This window comes from Oratosquilla oratoria, chromosome 14, assembly GCF_046742065.1.
Source record: "Oratosquilla oratoria isolate Oo_2021 chromosome 14, ASM4674206v1, whole genome shotgun sequence".
NCBI lineage: Eukaryota > Metazoa > Arthropoda > Malacostraca > Stomatopoda > Squillidae > Oratosquilla > Oratosquilla oratoria.
The window spans coordinates 21,127,140-21,147,139 of NC_134790.1; the positions used below are offsets into that span (position 1 = coordinate 21,127,140).

The 20,000-nt window shown below is 38.8% G+C and overlaps 1 protein-coding gene across 1 annotated transcript in view; it reads right to left on the reverse strand.

Annotated features, from left to right (window-relative positions):
• LOC143032530 (hemicentin-1-like) overlaps positions 1–20,000 on the reverse strand; it is a 706,298-nt gene that overhangs the window by 38,235 nt on the left and 648,063 nt on the right. The window contains exon 7 of the mRNA XM_076197397.1: positions 9,459–9,633. Within this exon, the coding sequence (XP_076053512.1) occupies positions 9,459–9,633 (175 nt within the window). The remainder of the gene's footprint in view (positions 1–9,458; positions 9,634–20,000) is intronic.

Consider the following 20,000-nt stretch of genomic DNA (forward strand, 5'->3'; position numbering starts at 1 on the left):
TGCTTGGTCAAGATGCTTAACTAAGCACTTGGCTCGAAGGTTAGCTAGTATACACTAAACATGAACCAAACAAACACAAACCTACGGCCCTCGTCACTGAAGGGGTACCACGGAAATTAATATATTCTTGGGGCAACCAGAACAGAAAGTAGATCATCACCCGGTACGTAACGGGTTAAACTATACCATCGTTTCCCAACATTTTCCGAACAATGCAACCCCTGTTGTCATGTCTAAGCAATCCAACACTCCTATCTTGTTATTAGAAGGACAAAAGAAAGTGAAGCGTACTACTTGATGATGTATTTTCTTGATTCCATAGAACTGAAATAAATTGACAACACAGCTTGTAGAAGAAATAAGAACACCCTAGAAAAATAAAATGGCATGGAAAAAGTCAACTATGCACAACTAGGTCATCAATGATACATATATCAATGTGATCTTTGTGTGCATCACTTCCCAGCACCCGCTAGAATTGATTTCAGCACCCAAGGTTGGGAAACGCTGTTCTACACCAAAGCGTCCCAAAGCCTATCAGGCAAGGTCATCATATTAGGACAGCAATTCCAAACTCGTAGTAATGGATTTAAATTGGACAATTTTAGGTTTAAGAAGGAAATAGGCAAAAATTGGTTTACCAACAGAGGGGGGTTAATGAATGGAATAGACTTAGTAACCATCAAGTAGTGAGCGTTGAAGCAATTGGTGATTTTAAGAAAACATGAGAACTTTATGGATAGCGATGACACGTAGTAAGGGACAGGGAACTACCTAATGTAGGCCCTATGGTCTCTTGCAGTCTCCTCCATTCTTAGGTTCTTATGTCTGTCTGGGAGGAACAAAAAGTAAGATGAAGGTTGACGGAGAAGCTGAAGACACTTAAGGAGGCTGAAGTGGTTTAGTGGCAGAAGGAAAGCGGTTTAGAGAAGAATGAGAGGAAGCGGCGAAGGTTTTAGAATGGTACACGTGACCCTCGAGCTCTGTGATTGGAGGAAAATGGTGGAGAGAAATTGATGAATTGAGTGTTTATTGTTTTAACACACAAACACCCACACGTGTGTGCGCACGCATGTATAAGTGCGCATATATATACGAGTATATGTGTATATATATGTGTGTGTGTGTGTGTGTGTGTGTGTGTATATGAGAGAAATTCGCTAGTAACAGCGGATATATATAATATATATATATATATATATATATATATATATATATATTAATACATTAATACATTAATCAACCACAATTCATTTTAATTCTAAGCGATCAACATGGGGAAGCTCGAGGAGGCATACATGCAAAAATTTAAACGTTTCAATTTCTGCATGTACTGTATGCCTCCTCAAGCTTCTCGATGTTGAATTAAAGTGAATTATGGTTGATTAATGTAAATCTGTTTACTGGGACCCATTCAGTGTTGTACATATATCTATATATAATATATATATACACGTGTATGTTTGAATGTTTGAATGTATATGTGTTTATATGAGCATACATGTGCTTGTCGGTGGTTGCATGTACAAGATGGGAGTCACGTTTTTTTCTTCTTTTTTTTTAATCAGAGAAGCAGACACAAGAAATGAATACTCCTAAAGAATCTATACAAGTCTTGATGGATCACGCCAGCGAGATGGATAATAAAACGTGATTTTAACCCAAAGTTGGTGGATTACATTCCATCATATCCACCGGAGGCGGGGTTTGGCCAACTGGAGTCCACCAAGATGGTGTTTGTTCACCATTTTTCTTTATCTTTTGATGCAGGATTCATCAGAAACCCTCTTCAAATCAATGGATTTCTCGAAAAGGATTACCCCTCCCCTCGGAAAAAAATAATACGTTCTAAAATCAACAGAAAACATGGGAAAATAACTTTGAAATCCGATGACAGGGGTAGTAAGAAGGGATAAAGAGAGGGAGAGAGGGAGAAAGAGAGGGAGAGGGAGACGGGGAGGGGGAGAGAAAGAAGGGGAGGAAAGGAGGAGGACAGGGGGGAGAGGGAGAGAGGGAGGGGGAGAGAGGGAGGGGAAAGGGGGACGGGAAGGGTGGGAGCGGAAGGGGGAGTGGGAGGGGGAAGGGGAGAGGGGAAGGGGAAAGTGAGAGGGATGGGGAGGGATGGAGAGGGAGAGGGGAGGGATGGGGAGGGAGAGGGGAGGGATGGGGAGGGATGGGGAGAGAGAGGAGAGGGATGGGGAGGGAGAGGGGAGGGATGAGGAGGGAGAGGGGAGGGATGGGGAGGGAGAGGGGAGGGATGGGGAGGGAGAGGGGAGGGATAGGGAGGGAGAGGGGAGGGATGAGGAGGGAGAGGGGAGGGATGGGGAGGGAGAGGGGAGGAATGGGGAGGGAGAGGGGAGGAATGGGGAGGGAGAGGGGAGGAATGGGGAGGGAGAGGGGAGGGATGGGGAGGGAGAGGGGAGAGGGGAAAGGGAGAGGGGAAAGGGAAAGGGGAGAGGGAGAGGGGAGAGGAGACAGGGAGAGGGAGAGGGGAGAGGAGACAGGGAGAGGGAGAGGGGAGAGGAGACAGGGAGAGGGAGAGGGGAGAGGAGACAGGGAGAGGGGAGAGGAGAGGAGACAGGGAGAGAGGACAGGGATAGGGGATAGGGAGGGAAGGAGAGGGGAAATGAGAGGGGGAGGGGGAGGGGTGGATGGATGGATGGATGGATGGATGGATGGATGATGGTTGGATGGTCTGATGGTTGGATGGGCTGATGGTTGGATGGGCTGGTTGGATGGACTGATGGATGGATGGATTGGGTGGATGGACTGATGGATAGAAGGATGGATGGCTTGATGGATAAAAAGAGAGAGCTAGATTGAGAATGCCCCATATTTTCTTAAATGGTACTACTTAGCTTTTTGTGTTTAAGCAGGAACATGTACAAGTTCTAAACAACTCGGGCAAACATACATATACGAAGTTATACACGTACTCCCTATCGCTAATGAAAAAGAAAAATAATAATGATGAAAAATGAGAAGAAGGAATAAGTAAGAAATAAGTAATGGTGTATTCTTCAGGACTACAAAAAATCTTTTAGGAAGTCAACTGCAGCCATTTTCTGAGGGTAAAAGGGATAATTGGAAATTCTTCCTCGAAAGACGATCCCAGGACGTGACCGCGTAACGAGGCACCTGCGGCACGCTGGCTGAGCGGTTCAGAGCGTCGCTGCTTGCGGCGGAGGTCGAGGTGACGGCAGTTTGAAATCTGCCTCCAGCGAGTTGGACCAAGGGTATGGTTCATTAAGTTTCACGCAATAAAGTCCTCTGTAAGGGGCACCGTCCTAGCCTGTGATAGGGGGAGTTCGCATCGTTAAACAGAATAATCACACACGTGTGTATGTATTTACATGTATATAATACACATACATGTATATAATATATATATAATTGGGATCGGTGAAGGTTACACCATACATATTTATAAGGGGAAAAAGACCTTTTACTAGATGAGGAGGAGGAGGAGAAGGAGGAAAAGGTGATGATGATGGTGATGGTGATGATGACGGGGATGATGATGACGGGGATGATGATGACGAGGCTGATGATGACGATGTTGACGATGTTGACGATGATGACGATGTTGACGATGATGACATTGTTGACGATGATGACTATAATGACGATGTTGACGATGACGACGATGACAACGACGACGACGACGACAACGACGACGAAGACGACTCCCATTGCAAGCCGAGGCTGTTGCCGTAGCACGCTTGCAAGACATATATCACTCGTGTGATACCCTAGCGTGGCGTGCCATGGGGCGGTTTTCATGAGTTATGGGAATACTTGCGGTATTAAAGTGGAGGAATTTAAATGTGTTTGAGATGAAGTGTTTAAGAATTATGGAGGGAATTATCAGGATGGATGGAGTGAGAAATGAGCATGTGAGGCAAGGAGTGGAGGTGGAAGGGGAACTGGCAGATTGGGTTGACCAAAGAATATTGGGATGGTTTGTGCATACGGAAAGAATGAGTGAAGGAAGACTGACAATGAAAGAGTGGTAGGCAGAGGTGGATGGAGTGAACTTGAGGAGAAGACCGAGAATATGATGGGTGGAGGTGAAGAGGGTCTTGGGTAAAAGGGGAATGTTTGTTGAGCATGTATGTATGCATGTATGGATGCACGTATGTATGTATATATACGTGTATGTATGTATGTATGTATACATATATGTATTGTATGTATTAAAGTAGAGGATGTTAATTTTTGTTTGTTACATTTTCTGGTCTCTGGAAAGTTAAGAATAGAGAAACCTTAGGAACTTTCCCACCGTCATCTGACTATAACAGAGACTATGCTTTTCCAAAATGGTGCTAGTTTTTTTTTTTTTTTTTCCTTGCTCATTTCCCTCGGAGAGTTCCTCTACTGAGAGTATTGGCTAGAGCCTTTGGTTTCTTTTGAACATAGTTGTCGTCAAGTGTCAAAGTGCTGTTTCACTTGGAGAGACCTTTGACAACTCGAAATCGGTTTGCGTTCGACGTACACATGAGCTTTGTGAGCTAGATATATGTCTGTTTATGTCTTTAGACTTATGGGTCAGCACGGAAACTGTTGCCGGTTCCCTGGGGGCTGTGGTTTTCCTGTCCTCAGACTAAAGTCAATGCCGCCAAATGAGGGTTAATGTAATGACACCCAGTTTATTTCTGTCTCCTTATTAATGAAGGCCAGGTTTTACGCCCACTTTTTGATGCATTTGAAAGAATGAAATTATTTTGTGGTCATAAAACCCACTGTTGAAGAATAGCTCCTATATAGCGAAGACCAGCTTCTACGCCCATTTTTTTTATGCATTTGAAAATAAGACTATTTTGAGGTCATAAAACCCACTGTTGAAGAACAGCTCCTATACTAACTTTGGAGTCATTCGAAAAAAAAAAAATGAAAGGATTTCCGAATGTTTTTGAAGACTAAAATTGGAGCTGAACACAAGAATAGCTTTAGGCAATAAAACCTATCTTGCTGTTCATTAGCCTCTTCGAATAATTCTTGAAAAAAAAAAATAGTGAGGATACTTGTCTTGCAAACTCGAAGTGGGATATCTGAAGGGATCAGCTAATCCGGCGAATGCTTTGGCATCTGTTGTTGGGTTTGGAAAATGTCGAATGAATTGTACGCTGGTCTCACATTCGCTTAGTTCTGGGTTCAAATCCAGCACTCCTCTCCGATTTCCAGCGCCTTCTGGCGTAAACTTTCCACCTTTGATTCTACCCGTGGTCAAATGTATTTCTTGACTACGTAAAATGTATCACAAGATTTTTATTTTAGATTTTAGGAACGTGTATTTTGACAAGCTTTATTGTATTGGGAATCTTTATTGTATTGGGGATCTTTATTGTATTGGGAATCTTGTTTATAACTTTGCTAAAAATTTGTAAGTGTTCAATGACGTCTTTCCATAAGACTCACTGACCCCTTCCCTCGCCGTGGGAAGTGGAAAACCCCTGTTAGCTACAGCAAGCAGCTTTTTAAATTTCTTTTATAGGTCGACGTTGGGTCGCTTCGTCTCCCGGGACTCGAACTCACGACCATGTGCTCACGAGTTCAAGACAGTATCCACTCGGGTACCTCGCGGCTCATCCAATCGATGTCCTTGCAGAAAACTCTTAGGTCATATTTGACCCGATCGTCCCACGAAACAAATTGTTCATCAATTAACAGGGCCATTACGAAACGCAAAAGTCGTTTTGGGAAATCTACGATTCCCCAAGCCCAGAGCAAGAGAAAAGAGGAAGGGAGGGACAGAGGAAAAAGAGAGGAAAATAAAGAGGAGCAGAGGAAAAAGAGAGGGAAAAAAAGAGAAGGAGGAAAGAATTGAGAAGAGGGAAGATAGAGGACAAAGTAACAAATAAAAGAAGGACAAAAAAGAAAGAGGATAACAAGGATAAGGAGGAAGAAGTGTCGAGGAAGGAGGAAGATAAAGAACAAATTGATAAGTGAAAAAAGAGGAGGAGATAGAGGAAAACAAAGAAAAGAAGGAAGGAGCGGAGAAGAGGAAGAAGGAAGACAGAGAACAGAGTAAGAAATGACCGAGGAGGAGGAGAAGAAGAAAGAGGAAAATGAAGGAAAGGAGAAAGGAGCGGAGAAGAAAAAGAAGAAGAAGAAGAAGGATGACAAAGAACAGTAACAAATGAAGAAGGAGAAGAAGAAAGAGGAAAATGAAAAGAAGGAAGAAGGGGAAGAAAAACGAAGACAAGAGAACAAAATAACAAAGGAGAAGAAGAAGGACGAGAGAGAGAGAGAGAGAGAGAGAGAGAGAGAGAGAGAGAGAGAGAGAGAGAGAGAGAGAGAGAGAGAGAGAGAGAGAGAGAGAGAGAGAGAGAGAGAGAGAGAGAGAATCAAGAAGAAGAATCGAAGTGTTAAACTGGAAAAAAAAGGTTACCAAGAGACAAAATAATTTTTCATCACAAATTACGACAGAGGCTCGCATACCAAATTGGCGCCTAAATTCTCTCTCCCAAGCTGTAACGTTCAGGCTGGGTCAGGCTGACCTGTGGGCGTTTAAAATGCCATCAACGTCAACTTTTGGCATGTAGTCAGTCGCAGGTAGTCAGGTCGGTCACAGGAGACGTGGTGGTCGTTAGAACGTCGTTCTGACTAGTAATTTAATTCCAGGTTCGACTGAGAGCACCGCGGGTATTCGGGTAACCATGGTATTGCATGGTATTGGAATTTAGGACGATACATGCACAGTTAGAGGTTAGACACAGTAAAAAGAAAATGAAATGAAATAAAATAAAATAGATTAAAATTAAATAGAACAAAGAATAATAAGATGGAATTGAATAAAAAGCAAGACAATATAAATGAAAATGAAAATAAAATAAATGAAAATGAAAAGAAATAAGATGTAACAATATAAAAAAGAATAAAAATAAGGTAAGATAAATTAAGTAGAATAAGATGAAATTAAGTGAAAATTAAATTGGATGAAAAAATGAAAAAGAAAAGAGTACTAATAAATCAATAATTAGATATATTGTTTAGCTTAATTAATTTCATCTAATTTGATTTAATTCAAGTTTATTTTATTCTTTTTATTGTATTTAACTTTGATTTTCATTTCACTTCTTTCTGTTTCATTATACTTTATTTCATGTTATTTCATATTATTTCATTTCATTTCCACCTTTGAGGATGAAAACGTCGCCTATTGTCAGCCAGGGTAAAATCATTAATCTCACCTATTAGAATGATTCAAAAGATTCTATAAAATTCATTAATATGACATATAGTCCTTCTATTGTTATAACAGATTTGATTTTCAATCTTATTTCATTTAACTTTATTTGATATGATCTTTGTTTTATTTTTTTTTGTATAATTATCTATTCATTTATTTATTAATTATTTACTTATTCATTTGTTTGTCTATCTGTTAAATAATCTATCTATCCATTCGATAATTATTTATCTATTTCTATTTGTCTATTTATTAATTTATTTATTTTCTTGTTTTTATCTTGTTAATTTCTATTTTTTATTTCTATCTAGCTTTTTGGGGGGGGGGGGTTTGGATTTGTTCTTAATTATGAAAGACTGGATGGAAATATTTTCTATTTTCAAATTTCTATAATATTAATGGTTGATAGTGAACAGTGAAAAGGTTGAGTTCATTTGACACATACCACCGTCACACATCACCGTCACATATCACCGTCACATATGATATGACAACACAAGCCCTCCTTCTGCGTATCATCATTACTCCACACACAAAAAAAGAGGAAAATTATCGAGCCTGGTTCGTTCGTGCGTGCTTATGTATGTATGTGTATGTATGTATGTATGTATGAATGAATATGTATGCATGCATGTATATTCACTGAACCCAACAAGCGTCTGAGATTTAAAAATTTAAAGACGTCTGATTGAATATTACATAAATAATAAAATCAATAAAATAAATGAATAAACGAATAAATAAATATGTAAACAAGTAAATATATAGATAAATATATAATCAAATCTATAAATAAATACATATATAAATATATGAAATAGTAATAAATAAATAAATTTATAAGTATATGAATGATATATAATTATAAATATAAATATAAGTATGTAAAGAAATATATAGATATATGAATATATAGAAATAAATATATAGATATATAAATATAAAAATAGTAAATAAATAAATAATAATGATGATAATAATAGTGATAATAAACAAAATAAAAATAAAAGTAAGCAAATCAACAAATAATACAATAAAAATATACATGAATAAATGACTAAATGAATAATAGATAAATGAATAAATGGATAGCAAGTTAATAAATGAATAATAAATAAATAAATAAACATAGATTAAAAAAAATCGGCAACAAAATAACCACGGATATCAGAAAATGTGTTAGGAAAGGAAAAAAATATTTTCGTGCATTTCCAGCATTGTGCACTGGTACTAGTACAAAAATTTACGAACACAATAGACAACTATATGGGACAAAAACTCAAAGCGAAAAAATGGACAGAGGGTACTGTGGAATAAGTGCATTGTCTCTCGGTTACTGTCGACTGCAATTCAATTTCTTTTTCATTTTTTTTTTTTTAATTCGTTGTATATAGCCAGCATTTCCATACATAGGGATAATATCACCTTGGTAAAGCAACAGAGGCAGCCTTTGAGGGACTAATTGACCAAGATTCCTAAGCTGTATAAGGAGGTTCTATGGTATCAAAGACAATCAGATCAACTTATGGAGAATATTCAATTCTTTAAGATCTACAAGGATCAAAATCACACACACACAAAAAGAGAAATAATGTGATCTTTAATACAAAACAGCACGTTTATTGTTGGAGATTGGAAATATTTTCTTTAACTAGTGACGTTCTTGTGTAAATACTTTTACTGCTATATCCCAGCGTGTGGGTGAGAACACACACACACACACACACACACACACACACACACACACACACACACACACACACACACACACACACACACACATACTGTACATGTTGACTTTATTCATAAGACTCAGCACTACAATTATAACTTTATTCTTTCTAACAGTAAGTGATTTATTAAATCTAGAATCATCACACAGACACTAGAACTTTCAAGTACCTTCTTAAGGAACCCCAGAAGCCTAAGTGTTATCATTAAAGACTGTACTCTGGCTTACACAAATTTAGGTTTAGGAAGGAATTAAGCAAGAATTGGTTTATCAACAGAATGGTTAACGAATAGAATAGACTTAGTAACAACGAAGTGAGCACTGAAATAATTGATTACCCTAAGAGAAGATTAGATAACTTTATGGATAAGGATGACAGGGCAGTAAAGGATATGGAACTGCCTAGTATAGGGTATATGGTCTCTTGCAGTACTCTCCATTCTTATGCTCTTATGTTAACACCATTTGGTTTTATTTGGTATACAGGTGACCCTTGGGTCATTATAAGGTTAACATATCTCAAGTGACACTTACCTGAGTTTGTCCTCTGATTGGCTCGTGAGGATCTGTTCATCAAGAGACCAAGTGAGGGGTTCGTTTGTCGGAGGCGCTGGGGTGACGTTACAGTGGAGATCGATGCGGGAACCGACTTCGTAGAACTTCTCTCGGATGAGAGTTCCTCTGCTGTCCCGGATATCTATGTCTGGAACTAAGAGTACAGGTGTCTTTTAGTGCGTGTGAGATTACAGAGCTTCGGAAGGGGGACGGCGTGGAGGCTGGATAGGACTTGGTAACGATGTGTTAAGAGCTAAAACTATTCTTTTCTTAAGAGAAGATTAGATAAATTTATGGATAAGGATGACAGGTGGTAAAGGACAAGTGCCTTGTGTAAGCTTTATGGTCTCTTGAACTCTGGTTCATTCTTGAAACTTCTTATTTTCTTATGACATGGATGGGAAGGGTGGAAAGGGCTGGAATCCTGATAGTCAAACACAACAGGAGGATGAAAAGAAGTTATACAGGTGTATGTAAACAGAAACTATACACACGTGTGTGTGTGTGTGTGTGTGTGTGTGTGTGTGTGTGTGTGTGTGTGTGTGTGTGTGTGTGTGTGTGTGTGTGTGTGTGTGTGTGTGTGTGTGTGTGTGTGCGTGCGTCTGCGCGCGTGTTCGTGTGCGTGTCTTGCCTTGATCTATATTCAGGTATACGTATGTACCTATGTCTGCCTATTAAAGTTTATGTTTACATCTGTATTCATTTGTATCAATATTTAAGCCCATGTCCACACGTGTATGTACAGCTATGTCTGTGTGTAACTATAAATATGTATCATGGTGTTTCAAATAAATATTATTTATGATATCGCGAACATTAGAAACCTTAAGGCTTTTGAAAATTAATAAAAAATGTGAACGCCTATTTTCTTTTATCTTTTAAAATTGAAAAATGTTTTTAAAGTAACATATACTGCCAAAAGATTTTTTAATCTATTTGTTTAATCATTTATAGATTTATTTATATGTTTATCTTTAAACATACATATATATGTTTACCTACCTACTTGTTCATTTATCTGTTCATGTACCTATTTATCTTTCTATTTTGTAAAACGTTTCACCGTGACTAAGTTCTTCTTCTTCTGTGTTATTTTGCTCTTGTTCATATAGCCATTGCAATAACAAAGAAAGGTTAAATTGTTTATATATCTTCAATAGTTACATAATTTTCTTTTCCTCTAACCTCCTTTACTTTATCTAGTTAGTTTTTTCTTCCTTTTTTATTGCAATTAGACTTTGATTCACCCATCCTTCTAAGACCGAATGGTTGTCCAAAGTTCTGTATAAGTTAGCGTGTAATTATTTCCCTTTCCAAACTGCGTGATTCGTTTCCAAGTTTGTCTTAATTACCTCCCTCGTAAGACCTTGGGCAAGTTAATTTTGTCCATCTAAGTTACATGTAACATCAACGGGAATTTCCTATGTACTTAGGGAAATATAATCACATTTATGTGCTTGTCTACGTGAGTACATACATGTTCTCACATAGATATTCAAAGGTGAAGATATATTCAGATGCACACATACAGCGCACACACGCACAGACACACACACAGACGCACACAAACGCGCGTGTGCACACACACACACACACACACACACACACACACACACACACACACACACACACACACACACACACACACACACACACACACACACACACACACACACACACACACACACACACACACACACACACACACACACACACACACACACACACACACACACACACACAACTTGTGGCGCTGTTCCCCGCTGCCACTACAGCGGTCCGGGTTCGAATCCCTCCCAGGGCTCAAATAATTTCAGTATCACTGCGCTGCGAGTCGTTACTCCAACTCTCGTCGATCACGAGTGCAATACGTGATCCAAGACCATGGTGTATCACACACACACATTAACACGGAAAATACCCTTGAACTTCCTTATTGGTAATCTGCAGAAAGACCTCTTGGCTATCATGAGAACAGAATAACTTTAGTTTCAGTACAAGAATATCGTAAGCTGAGTCCTTTTCATGTTATATCAGTTCAATAGTAATTCAGAATAATACTACTGTTCTGAATCATCGTAATCACTACTCTAACACCCTGAGGCAGTGACGTCAATATGTGACATGAAGTTTCCCTATCAGTGAATAAACCAACCCGAGGAACTTTGCATAGACATTCAAATTTCATTAAACAGCGATTCGGAATTCATTATAGATAACGTGAACCGGTTTTGATCGAAGACAAGCAATCAGATTACATCGTTTATTGGATTTTCTTCTCGGCGTGATTGTCTTTTCTTCTCAGTGATGAACGATGATGTCAACACGAGGACCATTGAAAATGGTTAGCATTTAAGAAGAAGTAAGCTCTAATTGGTAGATAAATGGGAATAAATGGGAATAGATTGGAAAAAATAGGAATGCTATGAAATATAATTTTTATAAGTAATGGGTAAAGAACACTTACATTCGCGCACGCACACACACACACATACACACACACACACACACACACACACACACACACACACACACACACACACACACACACACACACACACACACACACACACACACACACACACAAATGCATTATTAAATGAATAATAAAAAGGTTTAGATAGATAAATATATGAATAAATAAATAGATAGATAAATGAAACATCAAATAGATAACCAAATATATAAATAGATAAACAAATACACAAACAAACCTGAAATAAATATTGAAAAGTCTCGGCACAGCAATACCAAAGTTTTTTTGTTTTATTTTTTACACAAGACCATCACACTTCTGCTGGAAACATTGTCTATAGTAAACAAAGGAACCAGCACTTCCTGGAGAATTCCTGACAAATGTGAACAAAAATGTCTATATCGCTCCTTTCTTGGCCCAAAAGTTCTCGCAGTTTTTGTAAAACATGTTTACAAAGTTTTCCCTACAGGATCTCTCTTGCTTTCTTCACTCATTAAGGAGTTTCTAGATTGTTGTTGTGGATTGTAGTTTACCAGCGCTTCTAAACTTTCAGTTAATCTCCCGCTGCTGTCGGGTGTTGTCTTGTTTCGTGTGTTGGAAATTTTGAAGTGATTGGTCAGTGATCTATGTTAGTTCAAGTGTAGAATTTATAAAAACGTTATCATCAGCATTCATATTATCATCACATTACATCGTTATTATCGTCATAATCATCATCGTCATCTCATCATCATTATTATTATCATCATTACAATCATTACCATCATTATCATTATTACAACTACTATCATCATTGTTGTAATCATTACCATCACGATCATCAACGTTATCATCAGCATTCATATTATCATCACATTACATCGTTATTATCGTCATAATCATCATCGTCATCTCATCATCATTATTATTATCATCATTACAATCATTACCATCATTATCATTATTACAACTACTATCATCATTGTTGTAATCATCATTATCATCACGATCATCAACGTTATCATCACAATCTTCACTATCATCCTCCTCCTCATATCAGCATTATGATTATTATTATCATTATAGCCATTATCAACTCCTTATCACCAATCTAAAGTTCGGAAAATATTAGATAGCATTTCATTCTAGAATCTTCTTGCAGGAAAAAAATATCGTACATATTCTTTTTGTCTTTTAAAAAGCATCTGTGCAGAAACTGGACATGATGATCCAGAAAATCTAGTATCATTAGGTTATCTAAGACATGCAGCTAAATCAGGATAAGTGACATGGAAAAGAACTATGAAAAGAGAGTGGCTAAGAAAATGACGTCATGGAAAGACCTGCAATAGTGTGTAGAGGACGGGAAGTTGAAGGCTACCATAGTAGACGAATAAGCAAATAGATAAATAAATAAAGAAGGAAAGAAAAAACTTGATTGGCTTTGAACTCCCATTTCGTCCAGATGCAGCGCGATGTAATTCACTCCATACATGAAATACACATTACATAAAATGACACATGAAACATCTGTATCGTGTCATAGACTTAACTAGGGGTGTAGAACTTTCAAGATTAAACGAACAAGTTAATCCAATTGAGGGTACTCTACATTTGAGTCTTCAATTAAATCCACTGATGTAAAATAGACCGAAAATATTCAGTCATGGACGAAAACTAGAAGAAAAAAAAATACTTAGAGATGGAAGAGAAAGAAAGAAGAATCATTAGATGTAACTGAAGGCCTTGGAGTCCTTGGAAGGGCTTAAAATGAAATAAATAAGATCTGGCTTAGGAACAGATCGGTAAATGGATGGAATAGACTTAGTAACAATGAAGAGAGGGCTGAAACTATTGGTTCTTTTAAGAGACGATTAGATAACTTTATGGATACAGATGAAAGTGGGTAATGGACAGGGAACTACCTAGTGTAGACCTTATAGTCTCTTACAGTCTTCTCCATTTTTATACTCTTATATTCTTAGACTTCTGTTCTTATTCGGTAAAACAAATAAAAGGTCCTATGTCAAGTATCCTGCAGCTATTCACCAACAAGATTCAAATCCAACTTGAGAGAAACGCCTGAAGAAGAATTTTGAAGAATGAGAACTAGTGTCATCAGCATGTGTGTATTAAGAAAACAAAGGCATTGGGACACATTAAGCTTCTTATATTCTAAATGAGATGTGATTAAAAATATTTCAATTAAAATGTAATGTCCCTGTTCTTCGAGAACATTGGTTTTCAGCTTGAGACAAACCTCAAGAACATGATGAAGGAATATTTTTTTGTATAAATATGAGAGTATAAAAAACACAGAAATAAGTTTTGCACAATTCTCTCGCTACGTAGAGGGCAGTGGTAATAAGTTGATGAACCTACACCAGGACAAGCTAATTAGTTGCAACCAAAACCTTCATCTTTGCCCCATGTGTACACTCACTGCTGGGAATCGGAGAGATGTGCGGAATTCGAATCCACAAGAAAGCGAATGCGAAACCAGCACGCTTCCGACTGCTTTTCCAGATAGACTGACATATACATACACATATACATATACATATATGTATATGAGACAGAGGGGGGGAAGAGAGAGAGAGAGGGGGGAAGAGAGAGAGAGGGGAAAGAGAGAGAGGGGGAAAGAGAGAGAGAGAGGGGGGAAGAGAGAGAGAGGGGGTAAAGAGAGAGAGAGAGAGGGGGGAAGAGAGAGAGAGAGGGGGGAAGAGAGAGAGAGAGGGGGGAAGAGAGAGAGAGAGGGGGGAAGAGAGAGAGAGAGGGGGAAGAGAGAGAGAGAGAGAGAAGGGGAAGAGAGAGAGTGAGGGGGAGAGAGGGGGGAGAAAGATAGAGAGAGGGGGGAAGAGAGAAAGAGAGAGGGGGGAAGAGAGAGAGAGAGAGAGGGGGAAAAGAGAGAGAGAGAGAGAGAGAGAGAGAGAGAGAGAGAGAGAGAGATAGATGGATAGCCAGAGTGAAACAGACAGGCAGACAGACAGACAGACACAGTGAGAGACAGACACAGATAGAGACAGACAGACAAACAGACAGACACAGTGAGGGACAGACACAGGTAGACAGAGACAGATAGACAGACACAGTGAGAGACACACAGATAGAGACAGACAGACAGACAGACAGACACAGACAGAAAGAGACAGGTAGACTGACAGACAGAGAGAGGCAGACAGAGGTTGACTAAGGCAGACAAAGGCAGATAGATACAAAAAAGCTGAGGCAAACAAAGGCAGAGAGATCGAGAGAGGCAGAGATAGAGAGAGAGAACAAGAGAGCCAGAGAGAAAGCGAGAGAGGTAGAGAGAGAACGAGAGAGGTAGAGGGAGAGCGAGAGAGGCAGAGGAAGAGCGAGAGAGGCAGAGAGAGTGAGAGAGGCAGAGTGATAGAGACAGACAGAGAGACAGACAGACAGACATACAGACAGACAGACATAGAGAGAGAGAGAGAGAGAGAGAGAGAGAGAGAGAGAGAGAGAGAGAGAGAGAGAGAGAGAGAGAGAGAGATGTAGAGAGAGAGCGAAAGAAGTAGAGAGAGAGCGAGAGAGGCAGAAAGAGAGCGAGTGAGGCAGAGAGGTAGCGAGATAAGCAGAGAAAGAGCGAGAGAGTCAAAGAGAGAGCGAGAGAGGCAGAGAGAGAGAAAGTCAGAAAGCCAGAGAGAGAGAGACAGAGGGGGAGAGAGGGACAGAGAGGGAGTGAGTTGAATTATGACGTAAGGATTTCTGAAAAGGCTGATGATGATGATGATGATGATGACGATGATGACGATGATGATGATCTGCTCAATTGCTTCTGAGTTAATCTCTTTTCCTCATCATTTAACTCCTAATCCTTTTCCTTATCCTCCTTTTTCTCTCCTTCCTCCTCTTCCTCCTCTTCCTCCTCTCCTCCTTCTTCTTCTCTTCCTTTTCCTCTTCTTGTCCATGTTATTCTACTTCTGCTTCTTCTAGTTCCTTTTTTCATTCTCCCTTTTCCTCATTTCTTTGCCGTTCCTTCCTATCCCTCCTAATCTAACCTACATTCCTTATTTAGTAATTGTCAGTCAGTTTGTCATGAGAACATAAAGGTGTTTCTGTTAGCAGAAAAATGTTAACTACAAGATGCCAGAGTGAATTCTTTAAAATACATGCATATATTTATACATATACATGTACACACACACACACACACACACACATATATATATATACATATATATATATATATATATGTGTGTGTGTGTGTGTGTGTGTGTGTGTGTGTGTGTGTGTGTGTGTATGTGTGTGTATACATGGGCGTAGGCATACATGTACACATATATATTCACACATGAGAGACAAACAGAGCTAGAACGAAAAATATAAATATAAAGTGGAACGCGGACTGAGCATGGATATCCATTTTCTATGGTGATGACAACTTAACTCCTTTAAAGGCGAGGAAGCCAGAAGAGAGAGAGACAGAGGAAGGGTAGAGGTCCGAGGGGGAGTAGGGAGATAGGGGGATAGGGGAAAGGATATGGGAGGGGGAGAAGAGGGATTTTTTTTTTCCTTTAATCCCCCAGGGGCGAAAGGATTTTGTTGTTCGAGATATATCCTATTCTAGAACAAAAATACCCAATTCTAGGAAAGTGGTGAAGCGAATTGAAATTACATCGTGGGGAGAGGGGAGGAGAAGGTAAGGGAGGAAGGGTGGGATGACGATCGACAAAGGAAAAAGAATATACAACGTGTGGAAGGGTGAAGGTTTAGAAAAGAACACGAAGGTGAGTGAAATGTAAGGAAAGGTTTTGGATTAGGGGAAGGGGCACGTGATAGGTAAACAAGGGAGTTCTAGGTCAGCCAGACTATGAACAAGAATGATATCTGAAAAGATAAAACAAAATAAGAAATAAATAAAATAAAAAAAAAGAGAGTAAAACTGAGGATAAGGAAAATCATGAAAAAGTAAACAAAATAACTGGAAGATAATATGTAGATAAAAACAATGATTTCCAGATAGGTATGATGTGGCGATATATCTTTCCGCTTGTTATAGAATATATACGATAAAGCATTAGCGAAAAAAGCACAAGCGTTGAGATAACAACCTTATCTACATCGTTGGTCCTGGCGATGACGTCATTTCCGGCGTGTAATGAGGCATTAACGTCCTTATAACTTGGTCCGGCGATGTAGACGCCATTCTTAAGACCCTAAGGACATTAGGGGCATACAAAGGTCGTCTCCATATTGAACAAGGTCACGCTATCTCAATTCATCCGTGTACCGTGTGACCTGACTTATCAGAAATCAGGTTAGACAACCAAAACATACCTTTGGAGTGACTGACAGATATTCATAACATTACCTTCCACTGACCTGGAGAAGTGTTCATATATATATATATATATATATATATATATATATATATATATATATATATATATATATATATATATATATATATATATATATATAAACTGCTGTTTACACAAAACCAACAAACCCTAGACTCCGCCTGAGTAGGAGTTAAGTGCCTTTCCCGTTACTTACACTCCACCATCGGCTCGTATGTCAGGAGGGCCCTTTCACACTGCTCCACATGGAAAAATGCACACCAGGAACTGAAGAGACTAATTCAGGTCCTGGTTAACAACGGATGTAACACGCATCACAATGATCCTTGACAAATGGTACACAAAAGAAGATAACACGACACCTAGCGACAGAAACCCCGTCATGAACTCCGTCACAGAACACAAGACAGATGAAAAGATACGGAAAGGAATCATAGACAAGAACATACAGACAACAGACCTCGAAAAACAAAAATCCAACGCATCATCTACTACAATACAAAGAAAGCAGCCCAATTGATTATCCGTAACAAACACACCATCACAAAAACACCATTACAGGAAGACCACGTTGTATACCAATACAAATGCAATAGTGCGGCGTGAATATCACACCTACATTGATATGACAAGAACACAATTAATACGACGCCTAACGAGCCATCTGTCCAACGGATCAATCAAGTCACACTATACCTCTTCTCACAACAAAACATTAACAAGAAAAGACCTAGACAACAAGACAACACTCATAGACAGGGAATCGTATCCTCGTAGGCTGTTGTTCCTGGAAGCCATATACAAACAAAATAACCATTCTAACATCAACATCCAGGTCGATGACCTGCGCGTCTTACCATTCATGAAGAGACCGAGCCCAGACAGAACCACTATAAGCACTGGAAGAGGTCTCCTAGACCTCCAGTAACCCGGATCCCCCTATTGGCCCAGGGCAGCCAATCAGAGGAGACTCCTTCCCTCAGAGAACCCAATGATTCCAGCTCGAAGTATAAATAAGACCTCCACAGACCCTGCACATCAGATCACCCAGAAGATGGAACCAGGATGCTCCGAAACGTCAGCATCATTCGGAGAATTATTAAGATACGTCAACTCTGAAGATAAAAATATTGCGCGTTGTATTGAAATACACGTAATAAAATAATCAGCAATGAATCCTCTATATATGTATGTATATATATATGTATATATGTATGTATATACATATGTATATATACATATGTAAAGATATGTATATATATATATATATATATATACAGGTAGCCGTTGACTTACGACCTATGCGACTTACGACTGATCAACTTTACGATCGTCTGGTCGGCAGGCTTACCAGACGGTAGAAAATATAGTGCACAACAGTTACCACGCCAAAGGTAGTCGTCGACTTACGACCTATGTAACTTACGACTGATCGGTTTTACATCCGTCTGGTCAGCAGGCATTACTCTTGCTTGCCAGGCGGTAGAAAAGTATAGTGTACAACAGTTACCACGCCCCAGCGGTAGCATCCCGCGGTCTTGCTACTCAGTCTTTGTGAATAGCGAGTACCGATACAATGTGACTTCCTTCATATCTCTGTCTTTACAAATGTCTTCAAAATAACCCCAAGATGTCTACCAAGAGGAAAATATCATGATCTACTCCCTAGCCTGCCAAGAAGGAAAGAAATGTCATTGATCTGGACACAAAAATGACAGTGATTAAACAGCACAAAAGAGGAAAGAAAGTTGATGTGATCGCACTTGACATGAATTTATTACACTCTACTGTGTCAACAATTCTGAAAGACAAAGAATAAATTCGTGAAGCCGTGAAAGGATCTGCACCCAAGCGACCAACGGTGATAATGAAACAAAATACCGGGCCCATTTATGAAATGGAGAAATTACTGCACATTTGGATGGAAAATCAAATTTAAAAAATGGACACCGTTAGGCCTTTTTAATGTGCAAAGGCTAAAATTCTATTTCAGACTTTGAAGGAACGTGAAGGAGAAGACTACATTCAAGAATTTTTTGGCAAGTACTGGCTGATTCAAAAGGTTTAAGAAAATGTCTCAACTGCATAATATTCGAGTGAGTGTAGAAGCAGCGACTGCAGATGAGGAAGGAGCCCACAAGTTTATCGACAGTTTATGAAAAGACCAAATCATCCCCCCCCCCCCAACACCACCACCACGCGCACTGCCACAACTGATGATGATGACGCCGGCGACCCACACACAAGCACCAATGACCCAAGCAATAAATAAAGTTGTATATCGGTATGTTTCATAATATTTTTTTCTTCTATTTTTCTTACCTGTATTTTATATTTTTGTATGTTTTGCACACAATAAACGATCTGTACTGTAGTATGCAGTGCATGACTTAAACCCTTAAAGGTATAAAAATTCCAAGATAAAAAAAAAAGTCTAAAGAAACAAATTAAATCATGAACTGAAAAAATGTTGGTGAAATATGAATTTAAGGTGATTACAATATCATTACACAGCATAATATACTTACAGCAATTTAACATAGGTCGACTTACGACCAGATTGGTTTACGACCACTTGGTCGTAACCAAACGCTGTCGTAAGTCGACGGCTACCTGTGTGTGCGATATATATATATATATATATATATATATATATATATGTATATATATATAAAATATTTGTATATACATTATATATATATATAAAATATTTGTATATACATTATATATATAAAATATTTGTAT